The 26,590-nt window shown below is 37.4% G+C and overlaps 2 protein-coding genes across 2 annotated transcripts; one reads left to right on the top strand and one right to left on the bottom strand.

The window, feature by feature from the left end:
• Positions 1-1,124: 1,124 nt before the first annotated feature.
• On the bottom strand, positions 1,125-12,043 carry LOC116304971 (sterol O-acyltransferase 1). Its single transcript, XM_089037123.1, has 14 exons — positions 11,901-12,043; positions 11,754-11,824; positions 11,530-11,636; positions 10,361-10,411; positions 8,937-9,044; positions 7,590-7,860; positions 7,396-7,477; positions 5,699-5,837; positions 4,738-4,875; positions 4,302-4,437; positions 3,621-3,719; positions 2,699-2,828; positions 1,953-2,104; positions 1,125-1,429 (listed from the first exon to the last, which is right to left on the bottom strand). Exons 1-14 carry the CDS (start codon positions 11,950-11,952, stop codon positions 1,355-1,357), a joined length of 1,611 nt encoding a protein of 536 aa, XP_088893249.1. The 5' UTR covers positions 11,953-12,043; the 3' UTR covers positions 1,125-1,354.
• Positions 12,044-13,600: 1,557 nt separating this feature from the next.
• LOC116304970 (creatine kinase B-type-like) lies at positions 13,601-24,531 on the top strand. The gene is made up of 7 exons (XM_031714778.2): positions 13,601-13,839; positions 18,460-18,824; positions 20,255-20,460; positions 22,141-22,344; positions 22,902-22,956; positions 23,122-23,192; positions 24,394-24,531. Exons 1-7 carry the CDS (start codon positions 13,601-13,603, stop codon positions 24,529-24,531), a joined length of 1,278 nt encoding a protein of 425 aa, XP_031570638.2.
• Positions 24,532-26,590: the final 2,059 nt, after the last annotated feature.

Here is a 26,590-nt window from a genome sequence, read left to right as displayed (position 1 = left end):
TGTCTTATAGTTGTCTCAAAAAAACTACAATTAAACTATTTCGTGATGACATTAAACAAATAACATTTTGTCTTGTATAGTTGTCCCCAAAAAACTACAATTAAACTATTTCGTGATGACATTAAACAAATAACATTTTGTCTTGTATAGTTGTCCCCAAAAAGCTACAATTAAACTATTTCGTGATGACATTAAACAAGTAACATTTTGTCTCGTAGTTGTCCCAAAAAAACTACAATTAAACTATTTCGTAATAACATTAAACAAATAACATTTTGTCTTGTATAGTTGTCACAAAAAAACTACAATTAAACTATTTCTTAATGTAGTTAAGCAATCTGTTATCCATTTATGGTTCCGACTCGTACATTAATAGCGAAGCAATCACCGTTGCAACAGTTTTCCCAATGGAAATAAAGGTTTTTTGTCCCACAAACAACTACACAACATTTTCTTTAAAGACCATAAGGATTACGAAGCCAATTTCTTTTATTTCCACACAAAGGTAAACAACTGAGACAATTTATTATCAATTTTCGGCGATCAGAGTTTTAAATTCTGAGATATTCTAGCTAATATGTTAAGCTTGTGGAACATGGCAACGGTAACTAAGGAGAGTCGAAATCATGGATTGCGACACACTATACTATTTATTTTGTTTCTATGACAACGAATATTTGTAAGACGTCGTTATTGTGTAGGTAGACCCGTCATATGTTCACCTTCTTAACTTTTTTAAATGTGTATATTATTTCAATTTTCCCATCTCAGGCCAAATCTTTTTTCTTTCGTAAATTTTACTATTCTTTACCAAAAATCTAAAAAAACTCCATAGAACTCTTTACCTTGAGGGTAATGTTTTCTCGTTCGACACAAGTGAGAAACGTCTTGCACATGCTCCGTAGGATGTATGCAAATTAGTCTAAGACGTCTTTGCTATTGCTATTCACCATTTTCCATACATCAGTTCACTGGTCAAACACAAAGCGCTCAAGCTAGGCGCCAATATACTTTCAAAGGATTATTCAAATTTGAACCTTGCAACATCGACTGAATGCTTCGTGTTTGACCAGTGAACCGATGTATGGAAAATGGTGAATTGTAAGGGGAAAAAAACATGCAAATTTGCCTGCCAAACATACTTTATTTAAAGTCAATTTGAAACAAAGTACAGCAAATTCTTTCATGTTGTCTTTATGAATACATTATCTTGGTCTCACTCGCGAAATGTTTTGTATATTTGGAGAAAAAAACTTGCTAATTTTTTAACGCATGCGCATACGTTTTTCGCTAGTGTCGCGTGGGTCTTGAATCGCTATGATCAGTTAATCGTTGTTGGATATTAAAGCACCGTTCAGTTCAGTCCATGACCATGTCCAGTGCATTCGCTACTCCAGGAACGAGGGATCAGTTGGTCCATCAAGGTGTGCTACAAACAAAAGCACATTTAGTATGAAGAGGAATGTCAATCACGTGACACTATAAGGTAATGTGATTGGATGGCATGGCATGGCATGGTATGGTATGGTATGGTATGGTATGGTATGGTATGGTATGGTATGGTATGGTATGGTATGGTATGGTATGGTATGGTAAGGGCCTTTAGACCAGATTATTATACACTAATCTTTACTCATACATTTCTCCTTTTAGGGACCGGTCTATATTTATAATCTCGAGGAGGGAGGGGGAGGGGGGGGGGGGGGAGGGGATAAGGGGGTGGTTGTCGGAGGATCTTTGTTGGAAAGACATAAAGAATAACTGTTCCCCCGGAGAAGCACCATCTTTTTTTTATCATCTCTCCTTTTTAATATTGGTTGATACTTGTCAATATTAACCTGATCCCCTTCCAGTTGTTCGAAAATATCATGCGACTCCTTTCCCACCTAAAACCTCCGACACAATCAGAAGACTAAGGACCGTTCCCTTGTCTTGCTGTAATGCCTACTTACAGATGTTCTTGGGCAGTTCTGGACAGCATACCATTCCTGGCTGTATAAACACATGAGTAGACCATTCCCCAAGAACAAAGTAACCCACATGAAAATATTCCATGCTTGAGATACGTTCTCACGCTTCTGGGGCTTCACAAATACGAAGGACACTGAAGAATTCAACAGAGAAAATCAGAATTAGTATTATGGCTTTGTTATGTCATCGTTATCGACGAGATATGAGAGTAAAGTAGTGAAAATGGTAGAAAGAAACGACAACAAAAAGAAAAACAAAAAACAAATCGAAACGAAAATACGGAATTAAAAAGAAATGAATAAAGGAAAGCTGTTTTTAGTTTGAGAAGCATATTGGTTTTCAATTAAGATGGAAACGAATTATGAGAAAATGATGGATGGAAAAAATGACTGATAGAGGGAGGGAGGGAGGGAGGGAGGGAGGGAGAAAGGGGTGGACGGATGGATGAATAGATGGGTAAAAGGACGGAGGGAGGGACAATAGGAGGGAGAGACAGATGGAGGGACAGGGATGGACAGATGAAGGGAGGGGCAGAGGGAGGGACAGAGGGAGGGAGGGACAGAGGGAGGGAGGGACAGAGGGAGGGAGGGACAGAGGGAGGGAGGGACAGATGAAGGGAGGGACAGATGGAGGGAGGGACAAAGGAAGGGACAAAGGGAGGGAAAGAGGGAGGGATGGGAAGGATGAAATGAACATAAATTTCACTGTCAAACATAATTCCACTCACGTCCGATTCCACCGAACATTGCAAAAAGAATTGGGAAGAAGAACCGAAACGATACGAACAGAACATATTCGTGGACCAAGGCCGACGATAGAAACACGATAGTGGTGGCAAGATTACGGTTTGCTGTGAACTGAAACACAAAACAACACACCATTAAGAATGATCTTCTAAAGTAATCCAACAGAGTTAGTTTGATGGAATAGTTCTAAGCTTGGCCATAAGCTTTTATCATTTTAGACAATGCTATCATTTAATTATGAGATTTGACCCGAAGGGTGATGCTGCAGAATGGGACAATGCGTTCCCTTCGAAGGTACATTGCACCGATTTCCGACCTCATAAAATCCCCATACCAATCCACAATCAATCCATTAAGAAATCATTAGTTAAAGGCCAGGCACTGAGGATGGTCACTGCCAGGGTTTCTTTACATCCTCAGTGGTTCTTTTACGTCCCTCTGATATTGGTTTGTAATGATGAAGTTTGGAGAGACGGTCATCCGAGCCACTTGAAAGTCTAACCATTTGCAGATGTAATTACAAAGGCAGCACTTTCTCCTCAGTTATTCTAAGATCCCTGAGTGTTGGTCCGGCCGGGACTCGAACCACGACCTCCCGCACAACAGACCGACGCTCAAACAACGGAGCCAACGTGTCATGAATATCAATTTTTCAACGGTTGTGCATGAGAAGACACAAAACTCACACAAAGAATCTTATAGACCCCTTGCAGCACGTCGGAATGTAGCTCAATTTTGAGGACGCAACAAAAGGTTTCCAATTATCAGGAGCTTGAAATTCTTTTGTTTTGTCATCCAAATCGAGCTGCATTCCGACGTGCTGCAAGCGGTCTATTGCTAAGAAAATGACACATGGTCTAAAATGGGAAAGCATTTCACCCAAGGTAAAAAGGCTATACTTACAAGTAATATGTCTTTGTATATATAGTTGAACAGCCAATCATGCACCACCACGTTCCAAGTTCTGTACCAGTTAGCATACGAAGGAGCGTTCCACCAATCCTATCATGAAATAGAATTAGCAATATAATGTATGGATAGCATCCTCTACGATGGATTGTGTTTGTTAATAAAGTATCTTGGTCTGACAAAAGTATACTCGCGAACTTTTTTGTATACTCAAACATTTAGAAAACAATTATTTTCTCACTCAAACTCTTCAAAATTCTTAGAAAACGTGCTGAAATACACGAATGCGCAAACGTTTATCTCTAGTGTCACTTCATCCTATACGGCGGAAATCCTGCAAGGGGCAAAACAAAACAAAGATGACGGGAAATTTATAGAGTTTTGAGTGTTTGTCTTTCATTTAAGGTTGAATTTGATCGATGTGCAGTTCAACTTCATCTTTTGATGCATATTTTTGCTGTGAGCTGTCAATCGACAACATTACTGTAACGAAGCTCTATTTCCCTCTGGACGCCCTATGATGAATTGCAATCCAAGGTGGCCCCCGTAACTTCGAAATAGTCCATTTCTATAGAACTAGTTGTTGCAAAGTGCAAGTAAAGTGCTGCGAGTGTGTGTGGAATGAAACCCGAGTGATTATGGTTTTTATTTATCTTCAATGGGAAAAGATCTTACCTTGTAGAACATTCTATCTGCAAATCTTGTCATTTCAGCAAAAGCATTGAGCCAGGAGTGAAGTATGGCAAAGAAACCCAACACAAGCACCATCGTACCAGGTAACATACAACTGAAGCTGGATAGAATGAGCTGTCTGCAAACATAAAACAACCATGTTGTTATAGCAAATGAATAGAAGTCAAACAAAAATACATTCCCAGATTAATGCAACCGGGGCGGATCCCGGAATTTGTTAGGGGGTGTCCCAAATGAATAAATGTATACAGAGATATTATGCATCACTAAAAAAGCGTAATTACGGCGTTAAAGGAGGGGGGGGGGGGGGGGGTCCGGTGCGTCGCAGGACACCTCTTTATCCTAAGCTGTACAAGTTAAAAACTGAGTTGCAGCTACATCGAAAAGTTGATAAAATGAACTATTTAACTCCACGTACTTGAAGTTTCCGGGTTCTTTTCCAGTATTTCTAAATACTGGCACACAGAATCGAACAAAGACGTAATATGTATAAAGAATGCATCCGATTACTTGAAGGAAATTCGACACGACGTAGTCCCACTTGATGCATGGCGTCCTGCAAGAGGAAAAACAGAAGTGATCATTACATGTCTCTTTTAAACTCAAGGTTTTAGTGAGAGATTTAAAAGAGCATCTTTGGAAGCGTTTACACGGTACTGTACGAATTTTTAACCGGTAAAAAATTTGACCTGTACGTGCCGTTTACACGTAACCATCTCTTTAATCGTATAAAAATACGTTCTGTTTACACGGAACAGGTCCCAAATTTGGATGGCTAGGCGAATGCAATTTTGTTTGGATAGCTGAGTCCCGTATTAGTAACGGCTTATACAGGGCCCCTCTGGATATCAGCCAGGTAACTAAATGGGCCACCCTGTTTAAATAAAGTCTTTGAACGGAACTCCTAAACGTACAACTACTTGACCGGTTACAAATTTATCCGGTACCGTGTAATCGTAAACGCAGCCTTTGAAGGAGATTTTACAGTCCGTCATATCAGTACTATTTAAACTTCAAAATATAAAAATAAATAAATAAATAAATAAATAAATAAATAAATAAATAAATGAATGAATGAATAAATAAATAAATAAATAAATAAATAAATAAATAAAAAAGACACATGAATTTTACAAGATGTAAATGTGAAAGAAATGTAAGCTGTTACGTTAGTTACTTTTATTTATTTATTATTTTTTTGTACAATAATTTGCACACATCCGGGAACTTTTTACCGTGCGTCTTGGTTTGTGATTGCGTTGTTATGCGATTTATATTTACGTTACTCGTGATTTGCTAACATTTTTTACGTTCCGATATGCTATTTTATGTATATGGGGTTATTTAAAGGTATTTCCTATAATCGTCTAATAACTTACATTGGATATTGATCTCTGTAGACCAGTGTTGGGCAGAACAGAAAGTAGAGATACTGGCCAAAGTCTGGCAAATTACTCTCTCCAACTGAAACTTCTTTTGGCGGAATTTCCTCTTCAGGAATACTCTTTGGGCTCCTTTCTGCAAAGACAACCGCAGGTAATCCATGACATTGTTAAAGAAAATCAATAAAAATTGGAAATGACTTGAAACTTGGTTAAACTTATCTATATGGCCCAGATAGTAGCCAAGCAACATGTTTCCTTCACAGTGGCGGGAAAAAATTATCAATTTTATTTGGCATCTAAATTGTGAGTAAATGACGTCATTTACTCAACCCTATTGTTCTTTTCGCTTTTAACCCAAAATATCTCAATAGCAAGTGGCTGATTTTCATAATTATAATTGAATCATATTATCCTCAAATACTTCAATTATTCAGACGTTCAAAAATTGGGGCGTTTTTATCCAAGTGCCCCTTTAAGGTGACTGCCTACTTTTGAAAATTGATTTAAACTTTTTTTTAAATTTCTATTTACCGAATTGAATCTTGAAATCTTGATTCCAAATCTGGAAAGAAAAATAGGGTGTCCCGAGCTCGTTTTCGAGATAATCAGCATTTAATGGAAGCCTACGCACGAGCTTTTGGAGTAAAAATTGCGTCACCGAAGTGATTAGAAAAAAATTAAGATTAATAAGGTAATAGTTATTTGCAGGCTATATGACTGCACGAATGGAAGGCTAGTCAATCATTCTACAATAATACATGAATATTTTCGACAAAAAGACAAAGAGATACATGATTTGTCATATTTTGTAGTTTCGGTGCTCTTAAAAAATCTCAAAAAGTCGAACAAAAATCCCTACAAAATTAATTTTTTCATGCGTTACTGATATAAACCTTTTCTAAAATGTTGATATAACCTAGATTTTTAGGAGTTTTTTCGAATGAGCTATACATTAAAAAATAGAGAGTTCCGTGCAAAATTTGATGGGGTTTTGGCCCTGTTGAAGCTCAAAACGCGTATGGTTCTTCAATAAAATCTTTTAGATTTTTCAGCGGTTTTTGAACGCGCGCACATCGTGGGCTCAAATCGAACGTTCAAAAGTAGGCAGCCACCTTAAACAACTTTTTTCGTTAGTTTTTGGTTTGGTTTCTAGGAAAATTGAAATTTGAATATCTTTGATGAATGAAAAGGTGTTGTACATTTGATGTAAGTAAAATAAGACACCAATTTCATTGAATCCCGAAATACTCCATTTTACAGCTCAGCTGAGTGATCACGAATAATAGTTCCAAGTCGAGGTTGGACTTTCCACGCATGGCAAAACTACAGTTTGTCAAACCAGGATCCCCACGTCTGTTTTGACTTCTCTCTGTTCTGTGTAGCTTTAAGCTTTAAATACCCGCAATAAGCACTGATAGTCTGTTGGAGTAAACTGTGCACGTTCGGGCACTTTATAAACGAACCCCCGCTGGCTCAAGAGAATTGATGATTTTCACAGCCACCATGTTGGATGAATTTAATAAAAAATTCGCGATTAGTCTCTCGTGATTCGTGATTTGTCTTGTGTTATTTCATTCTTTTGGGAATGATTTCAAACCAGTAATTGGGCAACCATGCCGACTCCCCGTAAAATATATAGCCCTTATCGTCGAACGGCTTTTTTTTCTGTTTTATATCATATTTATCATTACCTTTTTTAGTTTTCTTTTGCATTGCAATGACTTTTGGTGCATTGGATCTGACAAATGCATGAACTTTTAGAATTAAACGGATCTGTAAGATATAAAAAAAACTGTATTACTTGATATATAATCAGTTAGCATAAGTTTACCACTTGAAAAATAACAATAAGCATTATCATCGTTTTCTAACCTCAAAAACGTACCTGTTCACAAGAAACAATTATGGATGACACGGGGGGAAGGTCGTGTAAGCAGATTTCTTGGATAGGAAAAACAATGAAAAGAACAATGAATGCTACATAGACTATCAGCCATATTTTGTTTGGTATCCTGAGCCAGGAGCAGCTGTTCTTATGCCAGAAGTAAAACATGGGAAAGACGAGGAACGCCATTATGTTCATGACAAGCCAGATGTTGATGACAGTTGATGCTTTACCAAAGGCCCATGCCATGACAGAGAAGTCTAGTATGATACTGGAAAACAAAAATAGAATAGCATTCAGTCAAACAAACAAATAAGAAGAATGCATGGGACTGGTGTAGTGGTGAGAGCACTCACCCATGTTTGGTTCCTCACTCTAGGCATTGTATGTGAGTAGAGTTGTTTGTTGGTTCTCTCCTGTGTTATATGTGAGTAGAGTTGTTTGTTGGTTCTCTCCTGTGTAGTATGTGAGTAGAGTTGTTTGTTGGTTCTCTCCTGTGTTGTACGTGAGTAGAGTTGTTTGTTGGTTCTCTCCTGTGTAGTATGTGAGTAGAGTTGTTTGTTGGTTCTCTCCTGTGTTGTGAGGGTTTTTCTTCTGGATTCTACAGAAAAATCAACTTCTAAATTTGAATATGATCTATCAGTTGCCTTATCAACTTACAATTACATGTAGACGTACTAATAGATCAGCTCACAAATTGCTTCAGATTTTGATGTGTGAGTTAGCCATGCCCTGACTTTGATAAGCCCAGATATTGTTTCAGGGCTCGATCTGTGAGTTAGTCATGCCCTGACTAAGATCTGCCCAGAGGTTGTTTCAGGGTTTGATCTGTGAGTTAGTCATGCCCTGACTTAGATCAGCCCAGATATTGTTTCAGGGTTCGATCTGTGAGTTAGCCATGCCCTGACTTAGATCAGCCCAGATATTGTTTCAGGGTTTGATCTGTGAGTTAGCCTTGCCCTGACTTAGACCAGCCCAGATATTGTTTCAGGGTTCGATCTGTGAGTTAGCCATGCCCTGACTTAGATCAGCCCAGAGGTTGTTTCAGGGTTCAATCTGTGAGTTAGCCATGCCCTGACTATGATCAGCCCAGATATTGTTTCAGGGTTTGATGTGTGAGTTAGCTGTGCTCTGACATTGATCCTCCCAGGGCCTTTGTCGTACGTAGGGTGGATAGGGCTATCTGATGGATTAGTTCGTTCTCCAGTGAATTAAGTCAATGCTGTTAACCAATAAATTTATCCTAACCACTGGATGGAATTTATCAGTCGGATAGGGCTATCCAGCGTGCATACAATCAGGCCCTGAGGTTGTTTCAGGGTAGGTTAAATAATGCATTTTAAATACCTGCCAGTGTCGATGAAATCATAGACGATGGTGTTCAGAACAAAAACAAACAGTAGTGCAACAAATATATTGTAAATTGTTCTGATATGGCACACTTGGAGAAGCTCCCTGGGATAGTAAAGAGATAATCAAAACTCATTTCATCAAACTGTGGTCCAATTGAAGCAGCCATTATGAAGGCTGCAGTTATAGATATTAGGTTTCAATGCTCATAACATCGTTTCTATCAGGTCAAACATCTGAAACTCGTAAGTATAAGTAAGCTTGTTGTGTAGTGCTCTTTCATGGAAGTATGGTAGTTTTTCCTGGAACCTTAAAGTTTTACAAACTTAATTCCTTGACTATTTTGTTGATAATGAAAAGACCTTTAAAATTAACTTATAATGCTAGGCAAATGCTAGAAAATGTAGGTTACATTTTCAAATAATTTCAAATAATGTGTTACAAATATTGTTGCAACTACTAGCAAATTTAATATCTTTTTAGATGTGCTTCTCATTGAAAAGCATAAAGTTATATAGAGTAGAATGGCACACTGACAGCTGTGCAGTCTATAAATTTTCCAATAGTTGCCCCTTGGCATCCGATAATGTCTTAATCAAAACAATAGAATAATTTCAAGATGGCCACTCTGTCTGTCCTCTTATTGATGATAAAAAATAATCAATCAGCGAGCGAGAAATTGGTAAGTTAATGTAAAAAGACCCCTTGCCGCACGTTGGAATGCACCTCAATTTAGAGAACATAACGATAGGTTTTCAATTTTCATAAGAATGAAATTCTCTTGTTTTGAAAATGAGCTGCTTTGACGTCACATGCAAGGAGTCTATAGACATTGGATACATGGGAATATAGTAAATCTATTAATTTTGTAGAGCTCTGTGTTCCCTGTGTCATGGGTGGAGAGACAAAGGTGATTGTTTTTAGACTGAAGATCTTGGAATACAGTATGTGCACCATGAAATATGATATCAACTTGTTATCTCAGCCATGAAACAGGTTCTAGCATGCAATGTCAAGGTGGCAATTACAGAAAACATGAAACTTTAAATTCAAAACCCTTGGGGCAGTAGATGTTAGAGGAAAGGGTAAAATGTTAGAAAAAGCAGATACAAATCATTCTTTTAGTTGCTAGAACTTAGACCTATTGAATGCAATTCAATGAATGGTGCGTGCTTGAACTACGTCTTGTTGATATTAACCAATTTAACAAAATGACTTAAGTGGTAATGCCTCTCAATGTCTCTCACCAATGCGACCTGGGTTCAATTCCCAAGCTCAGTGTCAAATGTGAGTAGACTTGCGGTAATCTCTCATGCACTAATCAGGTTTTCTCCTGGTTCTCTGGTTTTCCTCCCTCAAACAAACAAATGAACAAATAAAAGTAAATAACGAATAAATAAGAAATATAATCAATCACTTACGTGAGTACTGAGTGCCTTGCTTTAAATATTTTGCTGCCATTACTTTTATCTCTGTAAAGAGAATAAAACCCATAACTCAGATGACCACAAAATTTCTCACAATTTTAAGCCCCCTCTATTTATGGACTTTAGTCGTGGTGGCCAACCAAACAACACAATGTTAATCTGTTAAGATTATGAGTCCACTCAAAACCCTTTGGAAATTGTATAAGCTCAAGGGTCATAACCAGATTTTTTTAAAAAGACATAGAAAACACAGGCATGTGCTGTGTGCAGTTATAAAGCACACAGGGATTGACAGAAAATGAATACATTGTTAAAAAAAGCATGATATGCTTCTCAATTTTCTTTAGTTAAAGACCCTGTTACGTGTTTCAAGTTTCACGGGGTTGTAACACAGCGAAATTTTGTTCTGAAACTTGTTCCCGACACATGAGTAGAAAAGCAGTTCTACTTTTCGTGAAACTTTCTCGCAACGAAAATTTCACAAAACCTAAATTGCGCTGTGTAACACCCCCGTGAAACTTGTCTCGGAACGTTGTTGCAAGCAAGTTTCAGCTAAAATTTTTAACATGTAACAGGGCCTTAACCCTCAAGTGCTTTATGGACTACACACAGCACAGCAAGCAAGGTTTTCTATTTCTTTTATAAAATAAAAATTAGAGCAACTGTTATTATGGATATAATGACAAAATAAAAAGTGTGTGCATGTGCTGTGTTCTCTCATAATGCACACGCTCCCATCCAATCAGAAAGTGAGATTCATGACAGGTATTTTCTAATGAATTATATGTATATTGAACAGTAGATTTTACATTGATCACTTGAACCTGCAAGCATTAGTAACTTTGAATACTACAATAAAATTTATGTGCTTATTTTTTCGAGGATTTCTTTGTTAATCTTTACTCAAAAGTCGCATCTCCAGAACGAGGAGACAAAAATTTTTTTAGCTTAAGTTAAGCTTTTAGTAAGTAAATATTTAACACTAACAGTTCCGTGACTTTTATAGGAATTTAGGATTTATTTTCTGTACATGTGGACTTGTTGGACTAAAAAAGTATAAATAATTGACCCGTATTAGAATATACCATTCAATATAACGAGGAGTGAAATAACGAGGAGTTCTTCAAATGACATAAAATCTAATTCTTAAACCAAATACTCACGTAAAACGATCAGAAATCTCGTCTGGTTTTTCAACTCCTTGAATGACATCATCAAAAAGGTCAGATAATTGCCCGTCGATTTGTTCTAAAATATCCGTACGAAGTTGCTATAAAAGAAAATATTCTAGAATTATCTTTAGACTTGAAAAGAAGGCACCCTGGAGTGAGAATTAAAGAGAATTACAGGCGAGAAGTCACATGAGATTGGTCTTGTGCTTTCTTACATCAGTGCGACGTCGAAGTTCTTGTGTACGAATTGAATCTCGAATTTCGTCAAAATGATTCGATGCCATTCCTAGAAAATACGATCTATCGGTTAGTAGTTTGTTGAAGAATAAATATGGTGATTTTAAGGTTTTAAACGGTTTTACCTCCGTTCGTAGACGAGTGGTTTCGTTGGCGTAGAACAGTTCCGTCCTCCATGTTGAGAGGCTTAAAAAGAATGAAGGGAAACCACAGGGAGACCAAACATGATGGAGTTGGTTAAGTGAGCATGAGATAAAGTCAGTGAACGAATGAATGGAAAAAATATGAATGAATTGGCGATCAAAACGAATGAAATAAGACAAATTAAATGAGATGACAAATAAATGAATTTTGACTGAATGAATGGGGGATTGAAAGGAATGAAATGAGATGAAAAAAGATGAATAGATAAATGAATGAAATGATAGAATGAATGAAAAAATGTCGGATTAAAAGAGTGTAAAAGAGGGAATGAAAAAAAGAAAGAAAGAAAGAAAGGAATGGATGGATGGATGGATGGATGGATGGATGGATGGATGGATGGATGGATGGATGGATGGATGGATGGATAGATGGATGGAACGATGATTGTAATTATGGGCATAAAAGAATGTGTTTCCTGTTGTGTTTGAGTGCTTGTATGTTACAATGCCTACTCTTGGCTTTCACCTACGTCATCGAAAATTTTCCTAGCACTTATACAAAACAAAACTAAACCAATAAGCAACCAAGACTGTATATCTCAGCCAAAGTTTTAGTTGAAATAAGTTTTAGATACGAAGATACGAGCGATTGATTATACTCATAATTTAGTTGAAATTTATGGTCCGCCATCTTGGTTTACCATTGAGGCCCACCGACATGGCGGCCAAATCACGAACGTTGGAAATCATGTTTCTATTGCAACCAATTTAAATTTTCAATAGCAATTAGCAACAAAATAAAGTTAACAATGATTTACTAAGTTAATAACGTATTATTACAAACAAATTTCCCTATTTCTAATGCTTTGAAAATGTGTGACAGAATTGCGTGACAGAATTAGACTCGCAATAAATCTAAAACCAAACATTAATAATATATAATAAAAAAAAATTCGTTAAGCTTTTCTTATAACGGTGTAAACAAAATCTTACACAAACAGTTTTGTAGAGTGAAGATTTTAGTTTTTTGATGATGATAAAAATCCTAGTACAAAAAATGAAGGACATTTATAGTTAGTTTCCATTCAGACTGTATGTCCGCCTTCCTTATTTAATGTTCCGCCATGTTTAAAGAAAAGAAAAGCAAAAGTCATGAAAAATAGAAAGAGAGAAAAGAAACATTGCACGTACTGATGCGTGCGAGCTTAGTGCGTGACGTCAGTCATGTTGGAAAACAACTTCCGGAGCTTCGTTTGCTTTTATCCGTAATATGGGTTTCCTGTGGAATACCACAGGAATAAGCCTTTTCATAGTTTAAGAATCGATTCCACTGCGCATGCGATTTTATCCCGAATTTCTCACCCTGTTTTGTCTAAACCTTCTTTTGTTCTTAATTAAACAAAAGAAGGTGAGAAATTCGGGATAAAATCGCATGCGCAGTGGATTCTATTCTTAAACTATGAAAAGGCTTATACCAATATAGCAATGAGTCAGTCACAGTGAACACAGGTATCCCGCGCGTATTGGCAACTTGCTAATGACATGACGTCAATAAAGAAAATCGACTTGCGCGAGCAGTTGAGTCGAGCAACCAACTAAGCTAAAACTGAACATTTTTTAGAACCTAAAGGCGGACGAGTAGAAACAAATCGTTGTTGGTAAATTTACTCGGTTTAGTCGACATGGAACAAGAATCGAACATAACTAAGCGTTTACTTGCTCTCACTGCTCTAGGATGTGGTGTGTATTTGTCAAAAGAATTCTACAACTGGTGGCGGAAGAGGGAAAATGAATGGAGGACAGAAAGAAAAGGAAATGACGGATACATGAGACATCCAGCTTACGATAGTTATCCTGATCTTAGTATTCATAATAACCTAATGGCTCGATATTTGACGCCTGAAGTCTACGAAGCTCTCAAGTAAGATTCCAATTCAATATTTGTCTAACGAAATTGTACAAATTAATGCAAAGTTTTGTAGGTCTACGGTCTACTGAGGTCTACTGAACTTAGACTTAATAGAAATCTTAGAGTGCATACCATATATCCGCGAAAACACAGATAAATGCGCCCGTGGTTGGCTGCTTAGTTTCTTAGCTCTCGACATTTTTACATTTTTTAGCTTTATTTTTAGTGACTCAATTATTTTACTTGAGTCTGTTAGTCTTAAGTACTTTAAGAAAGCAAGTAGTGATGCATTACTCTCGAAATACTTTGCTTTCGCTTCGTTATTTCTGGAAATATACAAACATTCATGGTTCCACGTCGATGCCCCTGCCATTACCTGCTTGGAGTTATATCAAGTCTTTGGGTTTGTTAGCTATTAAGAGAGGCAAACGAGGAGGTATGCATCGTCGCCGACCGTTATGTTCCAATATTCCCACAGTTTCTTTAGAGAACTCTAAATACAGCAATATCTTCAGATCTCAAGTTCCTTTCAAGGATGAATTAAATATTCATTTTGACACCTATGGCTCTTCGCAGGCTTCGAAAAAGAATGCTGTAAACAGTAACAATCTGATTACGATCAGGAGATTACCGATTGCATGGTCCTAAACCTTCTACTGCTAAACCTGTGGCGTTTACTCTTCTGAACACTCGATCCATTAGAAATAAGTCTTTACCATCTGAAAGATTACATAGTTGATCGTAACATTGATGTATTGGCCTTGACTGAAACTTGGCTTAGTGCTGACGACTCTGATCTGCAGATTATTCGCGATGTCTGTCCTACTGGTTACGAATTGTACAGCGTGCCTAGAGGCTCAAGAGGTGGTGGTGTTGCCCTTCTCTATAAGAAATTGCTAAAGTTCAAGAGAAATTCATTAATCAAGCATAAATTCAAATCCTTTGAATTTACTGACTTAATTATGAAGCATTCATCTACCAGCCTACGTATCGTTGTTGTTTACCGTCCTCCACCATCTAGTACTAACTTGAACTCTAATGGTCTATTTTTCGATGAGTTCCCAAGGCTCTTGGAGGAACGTATTACAGCATCAGGTGCTTTACTTCTGGTTGGAGACTTTAATTTCCATGTAAACGACGCTACTGATTCTTCCGCCAAAAGATTCACCACCTTGCTTGAAACCTTTAATCTGAAGCAGCACATATCTGACGCCACCCATAGAAACTGCCACACGCTCGACCTCATTATAACCAGGGCTGGTGAAAGTATTGCAAAAGATTTCTATGTGTCTGATCCTGTTATTTCCGATCATTACGCAGTTAACTGTTCTCTATCTCTTACCAAACCTTCATTTGAGACAAAGGACATCTATTACAGGAAAGTCAAATCTATTAATATGGATAGACTGAGGGATGACATTAATTCGTCAATATTGCCTGCAATGGACTGCGATGACGTGTCAGTTCTAGCTGATAAATATTCAAGTATGTTATCTTCACTTTTGGATATGCATGCCTCCCTTAAAAAGCGCAGTATTACGCTTCGTCCGGCTGCACCTTGGTATAGTGAGAAAATCAATGAGGAGAAAGTTAAACGTCGGAAGCTGGAGCGACAATGGCGTGCTACAGGTCTCACTGTCCATCGTGAGCTGTACGTCAACCAGTGCACACTAGTAAATGAGCTGATTTTTCAGTCCAAGATGCATTACTACTCCGGTGTTATTGAGGAAAACCAATCCGACCCAAAGAAACTGTTCTCTGCTGTTAGCAGCCTGCTCCACCTGAAAGACGACGGTAAGCTTCCTACGTGGGACGATCCAAAGGCGCTTGCTGATGCTTTTGCTGATTTCTTTTCCGGTAAAATATCAAACATAAGATGTCGTCTTGATGTGAGAAAGTCTAAGCTAACTGAGAGCACTCTACCTTACCTGAGTGATACTTTGCCGTCTGCAACTTTTAGTAATTTCAAGTCTGTTACAACTGATGAATTGTCCGAAATTATCCACCGCACTACTTTAAAGTGTTGCGCTCTAGACCCGGTTCCTGTGACAATTTTAAAGAACTGCCTCGATCTTCTTCTGCCAGTTATTACAAAAGAGTCGTGAACTTATCACTTGTAAGTGGAATAATGCCTGATTGTATGAAGGACGCCTTAGTGAGACCTTTGCTGAAGAAGTCATCACTTGATTTTGAACTGTTCAATAACTTTCGACCAATCTCAAATCTTACATTTATCTCAAAAGTATGTGAGCGAGCCGTTGCTTCACAGTTGAATACCTATTTACAACACAATAACTTGATTGAGCCTTTCCAGTCGGCTTACAAACCTGGACACAGTACGGAATCAGCGTTGATCAAGGTGCAGAATGATATATTGCGTGCGATAGATGATGGTAGCTGTGTCATACTCCTACTGCTCGACCTTTCTGCCGCGTTCGACACGGTTGACCATGATGTTCTCCTGACAAGACTCACCTCTCGTTTTGGTATTGAAGGCACGGTTCATAACTGGTTTACATCTTATCTGACTGGTCGAAAGCAATGTGTTGCGATAAATACTGAGCGTTCATCTAGCCACGCCTTGACCAGCGGTGTTCCACAAGGGTCCGTACTTGGCCCTGTATTATATTTGCTCTATACTACCCCTCTGGGTCACATCATGAGGCATCATGGAGTGACATTTCACTGTTATGCAGATGACCTACAGATCTATTTATCCTTCAAGACCGATGTTGTTGGCGATCTAGAGCTTGCTCGGATGAAAGTGGAAGCATGTGTACGAGACATTGATATGTGGATGCTGAACAACAAATTAAAGCTTAATGATGATAAAACTGAAATCCTGATATTTCATGCTAAGCACCGTCCGGCTCCACCACTACATGCAGTGCAAGTGGCTAGTTCCTCTGTCACTCCTTCAGAGTGTGCAAGAAACATTGGCGTTATTTACGATAATACCTTATCTCTGGACAGTCATATAACTCAGATTTGTAAATCTGCTTTTTATTTCATTAGAAACATTTCACGCATTAGGAAATTTTTAAGTATTGAAACCACTAAGATATTAATTCACGCTTTCATTACAAATAAGTTAGATAATTGTAATGCCTTACTTTTTGGTTTACCGAAGCATCTTTTGCAGAGGCTGCAGTATGTACAAAACACTGCTGCCAGGCTGGTTACCTTATCACGCAAATCCCAGCATATTACACCCATTTTAGTACAGCTGTATTGGTTGCCGATTGAGCAGCGTATCGAATTTTAAATTCTTCTTTTTACGTATAAAGTTATCCATGGTATTGCGCCAAAGTATCTCTGCGATTTACTTGAGCCTTATGCTCCTCAACGCTGTTTGAGATCTGGTTCTAAGAGGTTACTCAAGGTTTCAAATTATAATCTAAAGTCTTATGGATACCGCGCTTTTTCTATTTCTGCTCCAATGCTTTGGAATGCCTTACCACTGCAAATTAAATGTAGTACATCTTTAAATATTTTCAAGAGCTATCTCAAAACATATTTATTTCGCAAAACTTTTCCTTGATCATTCGTTAAATCTTATTGACTTTTAGATTACATGGTTTTTTGATTTTGTATTACAGATATTGTTATTATTAATTATTATTATCAATTATTATTTGCTTGTAAAGCGCTTTTGGACATTTTAGGAAAGGGCGCTATATAAATAAAATATTATTTATTTATTTATTTATTTTAAAAAGTTAACTAACAAAATTGTACAAATTAGTGCAAAGTTTTGTAGGTCTACGGTCTACTGAGGTCTACTGAACTTAGACTTGATAGAAATCTTAGAGTGCATACCATAGAGTGACCACAGTAAATCCGTGAAACACTAATTACTAAATAATACAAAATAGTGCTAGTTAAACAATAGGAAACAATGGAATTTGCATGAAATTGTGCTATTTAGTATTACTAAAGTTTCACGGATTTACTCTGGTCACTCTATATCCGTGAAAAAGTTAACTAACGTAACAAAATTGTATAAATTAGTGCAAACTGAGTTTTGTTGGTCTAAGGTCTAGAGTACACTAGAGTGCCTAGAGCCCTTAAAGTGTTAGTCTTCCGAAAATGACACCATCCCTGGAAATTGTACCATATACTAGACAATAATATAGTGTACTGTCTTTTTCGATACGAGACTGGGAAGATGTTATATTTAGCCGGTAAAGCTTGGCCCTTTAGGTACCAATGTGTAATTGCAACCAAATTTCGACTATTTTTGATTTAAAGCATACCTCCTTACAGACACTGTTGTAGAGTCAGTGTGCACAATCACGTGCCGGCGCCATAATCCATCTTGGACTACCTGTGGTTAGATTGCATAACAACATAATCCCTTTGCTCTCGGGAATTGAATTCTTTCTCATGTAAAACGATTGTATTGCTCCTGCCATCTAACACGGCTGTCGTCACGTGATGGTGCAAAACTTCTCTACCTAAAGTTTGTAGTTAACAGTTATCTGATATTTTATTATTTTGTCTGTCTGTCTGTCTGTCTGTCTGTCTGTCTGTCTGTCTGTCTGTCTGTCTGTCGGTCTGTCTGTCTGTCTGTCTGTCTGTTACGTTTACGTTCAATCATCCTAAATGATTCATTTTTGTTAATACGAACAGAGATAAGGAAACACCCGGAGGTGTTACGTTAGAGAAAGTTATCCAAATTGGTGTACGCTGTCCCGGTATGCCCTGGGAACGAGCCAGCGGTGTGATCGCGGGAGACGAAAACTCGTACCATGTTTTCGCGCTTCTTTTTGACAAAATAATCAAGGAGTTACATGAATATGGTCCAGAAGAAAAACACGCGAGGAACTTGGATTGTAGCCGGATAATAAAAGGGATGCTTGATAGTAAAAGAGTAAAGTCATTGAGAATAAAAGCACATCGTTCACTAAGAGGATTCAGGCTTCCCGCAGGATGTTCGAGAGAAGAAAGACGAGAAATAGAATATGTGATTAGAACGGCGCTGCTCAGATTGCAAGGTAAGTTACTAAGAAAATCGTATTAGTTTTAAAACAAGAGACTCGGATCGCACGCCCTAAAGACCGTACCGTTCTGGTTTCTGCACGTAAGGCTCAACTAAGCTGGAGCTGCCTCTAAAGGGACCAATAAAAACACGGGCTTTGTGGAAAAGAATGAGAAAAATCCTATAGATGGTTTTCAACCATTCCTAAGAGAATTAAATAGCAAAAGACACGGCGACCATGTTGGAGGATCTAACAAAAGAATTCATTGGCAATTCTTTTGTTAAGTTCCTACAATATGGCCGCCAAGAAAACCATAAATACGCGTGTGTGCACATTTCGGAACGTTCAGGATTGAAAGATTGACACCGATTGTGCGTTTGATCATATTAATATGTTAATTTGCGCAATAGACAATTGTCTGACATCATGCAAAGCCGTATTTTTCTAAAGCAACTGTTAAGACAAAATTAAAAATTTTGACAATTTAGAGCTCGTTTGAGCAATTAGCCACTAGGTCAAGGAAAAGACTGTGGGACTGTTTAGAAGATATATTACCAAGATGGCGTCTATTTCTTTCCCTAAAACAGTCCCACAATGCACTGCAAATCCATGCAACTCGACCCAACCTTTTATTCAACCCAGGTATGGATTGTTTCGGTGCGCCCGCGATCCTCAATACTCCAGTTTTGAGTTCTCTGTTGCTCAGGATTAGCCTCGATTTTGTGTAGAATATTCACGTGATCCATGGAATTTCAAAGTGTTTGTATTGTTGTGAAGTTGTGCATTCTTAACTTTACCGTTGGTATATTTGTGAATATTTAGACATTGACTCGAGCTAAGTCTGACTGAGTAAATAAGTCTGTAATCAAACGGCAGTAATTTGGAACTTCAAAAAGGTATATTAGTGTTGGGAAGCCTAGGCTTGGCACAAACGAAAACCTCACTGCTGAAACCGAGTCTAGGGTGCAGTAGTTATAATGAGCTGTGCTGTGGAATAATTTGTCATTACATATAAAATAAGCATCATCACTGACAAGCTTTAAATCTCAAATACGTTGTCACTCATTTTAAAATAATTAATATTACTATTGCACGGTGTCCTGGTAGAGCAGGTTTTTTATTTTAACTTTCTTCATTTCTTTTCTATTCATGATTGATTCAAATTTTAATTGTTTTAGTATTCGTATTTAATATTAGGCATAAATTAACTTTAGTGTATTTAATATTCCCTTGTAAATATATTTATATTTAATTATTGTGGTTATTCTGGAGGACCCACCGTGGTAAATAACGTTATCTTATCTTATCTTATGCTCTCATCAATAAACAACGCGCATGAAACCAATCAGAAAGCGATATTGTTTTATTAACAGCTGCTTAATTTCAGTATAATAAACTCTTCGCGAAACTTATGTTCAATTTTCTATTATCTTTGTTCAAAATAGATGAGTTCGAGGGGGAATATATCTCAATCTGTGACTTATCTGAGGGCTACAAGAATCGACTGGCGGCAAGGATGCTTCTTCCAGACCCAACAACACCAGCAATCACGTGTTCAGGGCGTGCACGTGACTGGCCAGAAGCACGTGGTATATATTTGTCACATGACAAGTCTTTTACAGTGATCGTAAATGAGGCTGATCATTTGCAGGTAATGTATCTTCATTATTGACCCCTTACATGTGACGTCAAAGCAGCTCAATTTGGAGGACAAGACAAAAGAATCAATCTCCTGAGAATTGGAGACCTATTGTTATGTCCTTCAAATAGACGACTTGTACTAACAGATCACGTGACCCTTCCTCCCTTAAAACGAGCAGTTTTGTCAAAACAAAAAATACTAAATGAAAATAGCATCTTGGCATTAGTAGGGAAGCGGAGTTTCATCTCATAATAAGCGAAGCAGGAGAAACAACATTAGATATGAAATTGAATGTTTTATAAGAATTTGTATGGGAAAATGCGCTGGATGGCAAAAGCTAACACTTTTCCCATACAAATCCTTGTAAATGTTTGATTTTAAATTTAATGTCATTTATCGAATAGTCAACATTTCGAGCTGAAACTTCGCCACCTTACTAAAGTTGAGGTGCGTTTTTCATTTCTGGAATTCATTTTGACTCATTTGCTCGTTTTAAGGGGAATGGGAATGTTCACGTGACCTGTTGGTGCAAGTCGTCTATTGAGCTGCATTCCGACATGCTGCAGGGGGTTACAAAAAAACCGCTAAAATAAAGTGAAGAAATGTCGTCCTCCATGATCTAGCCTTCAGTAGACCGTATTCGTGGTGTGATAATGTTTTCCCAATTCAGCGTGACAAACCTCTGGAGGATTCATTTTCTTTATTTGTTTTTACTCTTCGAAAAATTCATGAGTATCTCAAAGGATACGAATGAAATAACGATTATATCCCGCCGAGTTTCAAAACAATATATGTTCATTCCCCTAGAGGTTTGTCACGTTCAATTGGCAAAAAATGCTGTCAAGAAAAACTGAGAAAAGCTTTTATAGAAGTGCTCTTCGTTTGGATCTAAAAGTAGTTTTTCCATACTAGTGACGTCAAGCTTTAAAGTTGCAAGGTGCTTTGTGTCACCAGCCAATCAATGATCTCTGGTCGGTACATATATAACAAAGACTTGTTTCACATGAAGTATTGCCACAGGGAAACTCTTAGAAAAGTAACTTAGCTCTTTATGGGTTTCCTGTGGATTATGATCGCCGGGTTCCCTTTGGTATCACTAGTAGTAGCGCAAATTGGCCTCTCACATCTGGGTTCGATTGTTGGTGTTGGCATGGTATGTTTGTTAGGTCTCTTACTTGATTTGTAACGTTTTAAAACGGCTTTCCGATTTCCCTCCCTGCACAAAACCTTACACACTAAATCCCAATTTAATCTGTAAGTTTAGCCGTGCCTTGAATTTGATCAGCCCAGAGATCTTTTCAGGGTTCAAAAACTTAATAACTTGAATTGATTCTTTAACTTTTTTACGAGAGTCCAACCCAGATGCCTGCAAGCTGGAGGTCAGGCTTTATTTTACAATGGCAATTAAAAAAAAAAAACCCTTGCGATTAAATGTTTATCTTGATAGCTCATATTAAATTCATTAACTGTTTCTTTCATTTGCAAATCAAGGTTTCCTTTTTATGTTCCTATAGATTTGGCGGGAAGAACACGGTTCGCGCGGGAAATTAACGCGCTCGCGCACGAATACTAAACCATGGTATTCTAATATAACTGCACCACAGGTTCTTTGCCTTTTCGCTGGTGCGGACACTTTCTTATGAAACAATATAGCTTAAGGTATATATGCTCTTTTTTTATCGACTGAAGGTGGTATTGTTGTCTAAAGAAAAAGAGTTAGCAACGGTATTTAAAAAGTTTACACGAGGGCTGTCAGCGCTAGAAGAAGAGCTTACAAGAAATGGTGAAACATTCGCCTGGGATGGCCACTTAGGATTCATTACATCTGACCCAGCGTGCCTTGGAACTGGCTTACATGTGCAAGTGAGATTAAGACTACGACGACTATCTGTGGTATGACAACATTATTATAAACTGCACATTTTATCCTTTTAGAGATTGCTCATTTTTTTACGAGCAAGGGAAGGGGTAGGGCTGGTGGAATTTTGTGACTTAAGAAAAGAAGAATAAGTAAGTAAGAAAAAAGTGTGACCCATTTCTAAACTGAATATTGTTTTACGTAGCGGCCCCCTATTAAAACAGGATAGTTTTTGAAATGCTTTTTTATTTAGCTTATTATTTTTGTGGCGCCCTCCCTTAAATGCCATATTTTTGACGTGGCTTCCCCCTTAATTAAATCCCACCAGCCCCTCTCCCCCCCCTCCCCCTACCATGTACGCAAAAATAAACTGTCCCTTAGGAAAAGTCATGCTTTTTTATGACGAGTTCCTAACCAAGTCTCTTGTGGCTGTTCTCACTTATAATAGCCATCAGCCATCTTCAAGATAAATATTATATAAAATGCATCAAATGTCAACGTTTTTTGCTTTGATGAAACTCGTGAACTTTGCTACACGTCTCTATCTCTATTCATCTTAACTTTTCATCACGGAGCCGTTTTATTTTCACAGGATAACCGTCTTCACTATGTTCTCAAAAAATTGAAGCTAAAACGAACTAGAAAAGGTAACCGTTGTTCTAGTAGTAAAATGTGCAAGTCTTTAATAATTCACCGTGAATGATGGCTGGGTACTATGTGGCTCAATGTTTGTCAATTAATTCTAGGTACTGTCAAAAACATTTTCCTTCTAGCTATTCTAGCATTCATTATTATAATTGTTATTCTTTCAGGCATACCATCCATTGATATCCATAAAGGTGATATCTATGTCTGTTGTTTCAAAACTCTGGGCGTGACTGAGGTAGGAATATAAGTTTGAAAATTCAAATAAGACTAGTCACGTCGATTAATTTTAGCCTTTATTTTTTGTGCATAATATTCACGAGTTCCAGTTAAGATCTGTGTTCAAAGTGTTTGTACTGTTGAAGTTATTTTACCGATGGTAATGACTAATTATATATGTTAAGTACAAGAAATCCCGTTTTCCCAATTCAGGAACTCCCCAGATCTTTTAATAGATTACCAGTGATTTAGTGTGCTTACCATTTACCCAGAAAACCCGGCGGATTGAAAAAATAATAATGATATGTATATCATTCCGTTTGGAAAGTTTCGGAAAACTCGGTCTTCTGATTGAAGTAATCCTCTTTTCCCGCTCTTTTCGGTGCTTTTGGTAGAAGCATGTACCATTTCCCTAAAGTCAAGTTTCCCGCTCTTTTCTTACCATAAGCAAAGGAATTTCCAACCGGATGGATTGATTTAAATGGTAAGCAACCCTAGATTCCAAACGCTAAAAAAGTATATGTTAAACAACTTATTTGTGTATAGCAATAGTCTGACAGCCACCAGGTAACGAGCATGCATGTCAACAGGTCTCAAAGGATGGGGAGGGGGTATGTGCTAATGCATATCACGTAAACCAACAAAATCAGGTCCCAGGTGTTTTTGACGTTGCCTCTGAAGCTGTGAAATTATATTATTTAGTACTTGTTCGAATCGTCTTATTTCACAAGGGGATCGTAGCGCTTAATAACAACACAATAACAACAACAACATCTTTATTTGTCCAATTTCATCGACAAGAGCAGAGAAAAAATATATAGATAAAGATTGAAGGGCCTATTTGTACGTCATCTAAAAATAACAGACGCTAATCGAGATAGATGACATAGTTTAAATTTTACAGGTACTACATAATAATAGGGTCGATATTTACAACAATCATAATAGCTAGGGGCGAACGAATCTGTGGCTCTCGTTCCAGCTAGCCCGGGCTCTTTCTTAGTCTTGCAGGGCACCTGAGAAATGAAGACAATATGAAAATATCCGATAAAATGGCCATCAAAAAGTCCTAACCCGGAATACAATATAAAGCTTGCTACACCAAGAAAGACTCGGGAATCGGATCCATTGATGAGATAAGGCGAGCGCTCTCACCACCACACCACCCGGGCTTCCAATCGTACTATAACTGACTTAAATTTGATTCTTTTACTATGCAGGTTGAGATGATCAATACCTTGATCGTAGGCATCAGCACATTACTACAATTAGAAACTCTGCTTGAAAATGGCGAGGATATTGACCGTTATATTTACACGGCCGCTAGAAGCGGTCAGGTGCCTCTTCATAGCTTATAATAGGATACATTGTAGCCTTTTCTACGTTCAATTGGATGCTGTTTTTAAAAACACAGCTAGAATCATTAATTTGCACAGGCTTAGCCTCGTTTATAAGACAGCTATTCATATACCATTTAATATAAAGTCCGTGGGGTTTCAAGCACAGGCGTAGCCCTCGTTTAAGAGCAAAGAGCAAATGAGTCTGTGGTCTTCATATGTACTACATCAAATGATAAAATGGTGTATTGCTAACGCTTGAATTAAAAATAGATACAATTGTCTACTTAGGGAACGAGTGAAGGACTGGGAACGAGTATATAGATGGTATTGATAAATAATCTTATTGAAAAAAATATTTCCATGACGAGAAAGAGCACATCAAAATTAACAGTTTCTGCAGTATGGCTTCGATTGGTTTAGTAACTGCTAAATTATAAGCAATCAAGAAACATCAAAAATAATTGCCGAAGTAAAAATATTTTCCACAAAATGCTGTGGCTAAGCAATCGTATTTAAGCATGTTTTAAATTCTGCATCTCATTTGATATCTTGCATCTCATTAGATATTTGTATAAATGTAATAACCTCGTTCCCAAGCACTTTAACTTATCTATATTTCTATATCTTCGTGACTAAAAAATAAAGGTGATTCATTCATTCATTCATTCTGTCTCTGTTTCTGTCTCTTTCGTTGAATTGTGGCCAATGCGACAAAATATAATCTAATAGACCTAATAATAAAGCATGGATGACGTTTTGTACCTACACTTCCAGAATCCTCTACGGTGTCTATTTCTTTTATGCTAATTTAAAGTATATTGTCTTGGTATTTTCGAAAACTTTTTTTTGTGTGTGTGTATGAAAACCGATTTTGAAAACTAGGATTGCGGTAGGTTAGGTATGAAACGTCATGGTTAGGGTTAGGGATCATGAGACGCGATGACTGCAAATGGATGAACGATCGATTTTTTTTGATCCCACGATTATGTTTGAGTTGCGAGAATCGTAATTTATAAATTGTACAAGTCTGTGGTCTTTTTAAGCAATCATCTTTACCTCAGTTTAATATACCTCTTTGTCTTGGGCAAATAGTTTTCAAAGTTACGTTTCAGACCTTGGTCATTTTCTTTGAGAATAAGAATTGTTTCAGTTGTATACATATTCATATGTTTTCTCATATACAAACGTCAAGCAAAGGGAAATGATACTCTAGTGAACATGGGCTGATTGCAAAATCAATTAATAGGTTATAATTAATTGTGCTATCAGTCAGGTTATCAGCCGCCAATAATACTGCATGCGTTGCAAGGTTTGCTAGAATGTACTCCAAAGAAGGACAAACATCTTAACCTTAAGTTAATCATATTTTTATTTTATTATTACACGATGCTCAATTTACTTATTCCATTATTTATCTCTTATTTTTTCATAATTACAGCTTTTAAATTTACCACCATTTAGAGCTGTTCACAAACGGCCGGTCATCGAGACCTACCTATTCAACATCTGTTCAAACAAAGACCTTTTTATCTTGACATGGAAACAATGGAAACCAGCTTTATTTTATAATGGAAATCACACTTAGACAATCGGTCGCTTAAATATCATTTTTCATTGTTATAGTTCGGCTAAATTGGTTTTAAAAGGCATAAGATATTTTCAAAAAGGTCTAGATAATGCCTACTCAAAGAACTTTTATGAAGACGGAAGTAGGATTTTTTGTTAAATGCATGAAATGAGACTGAATTTAATAGATATGATTAGTACATGGCTTGGAATTTTACGAAGCTGTATTTCGAATATTAAGGCATGAAATGCTATTTTGGTGTTTGGACAAAGGAGCTACGTAGCGGCCGCTTTCGTGACCATCCGTGTTTCCGAAAACCAAACTTCATTTGAAAGCTATATGGAATAATCAATCTGTTGAAAAACTATTTTTCCAGAGAAGATGAAATTGATAAAGAATTATTTTGTGGTTTTTGTGTGTGATCACAGCGTTTCTGGAAAGAAAATTTTTTACTCAAAGTTAACGACAGAAACTTTACTTTCTGTTCGCTCGCTGGTTTTTGACTCAAAG

Source organism: Actinia tenebrosa, unplaced genomic scaffold (assembly GCF_029948245.1).
Source record: "Actinia tenebrosa isolate PJP-AT-01 unplaced genomic scaffold, QUT_ActTen_1.0 PGA_scaffold4__44_contigs__length_22323623, whole genome shotgun sequence".
Classification (NCBI taxonomy): Eukaryota; Metazoa; Cnidaria; class Anthozoa; order Actiniaria; family Actiniidae; genus Actinia; species Actinia tenebrosa.
This window is presented reverse-complemented; position numbering and strand designations above follow the sequence as displayed.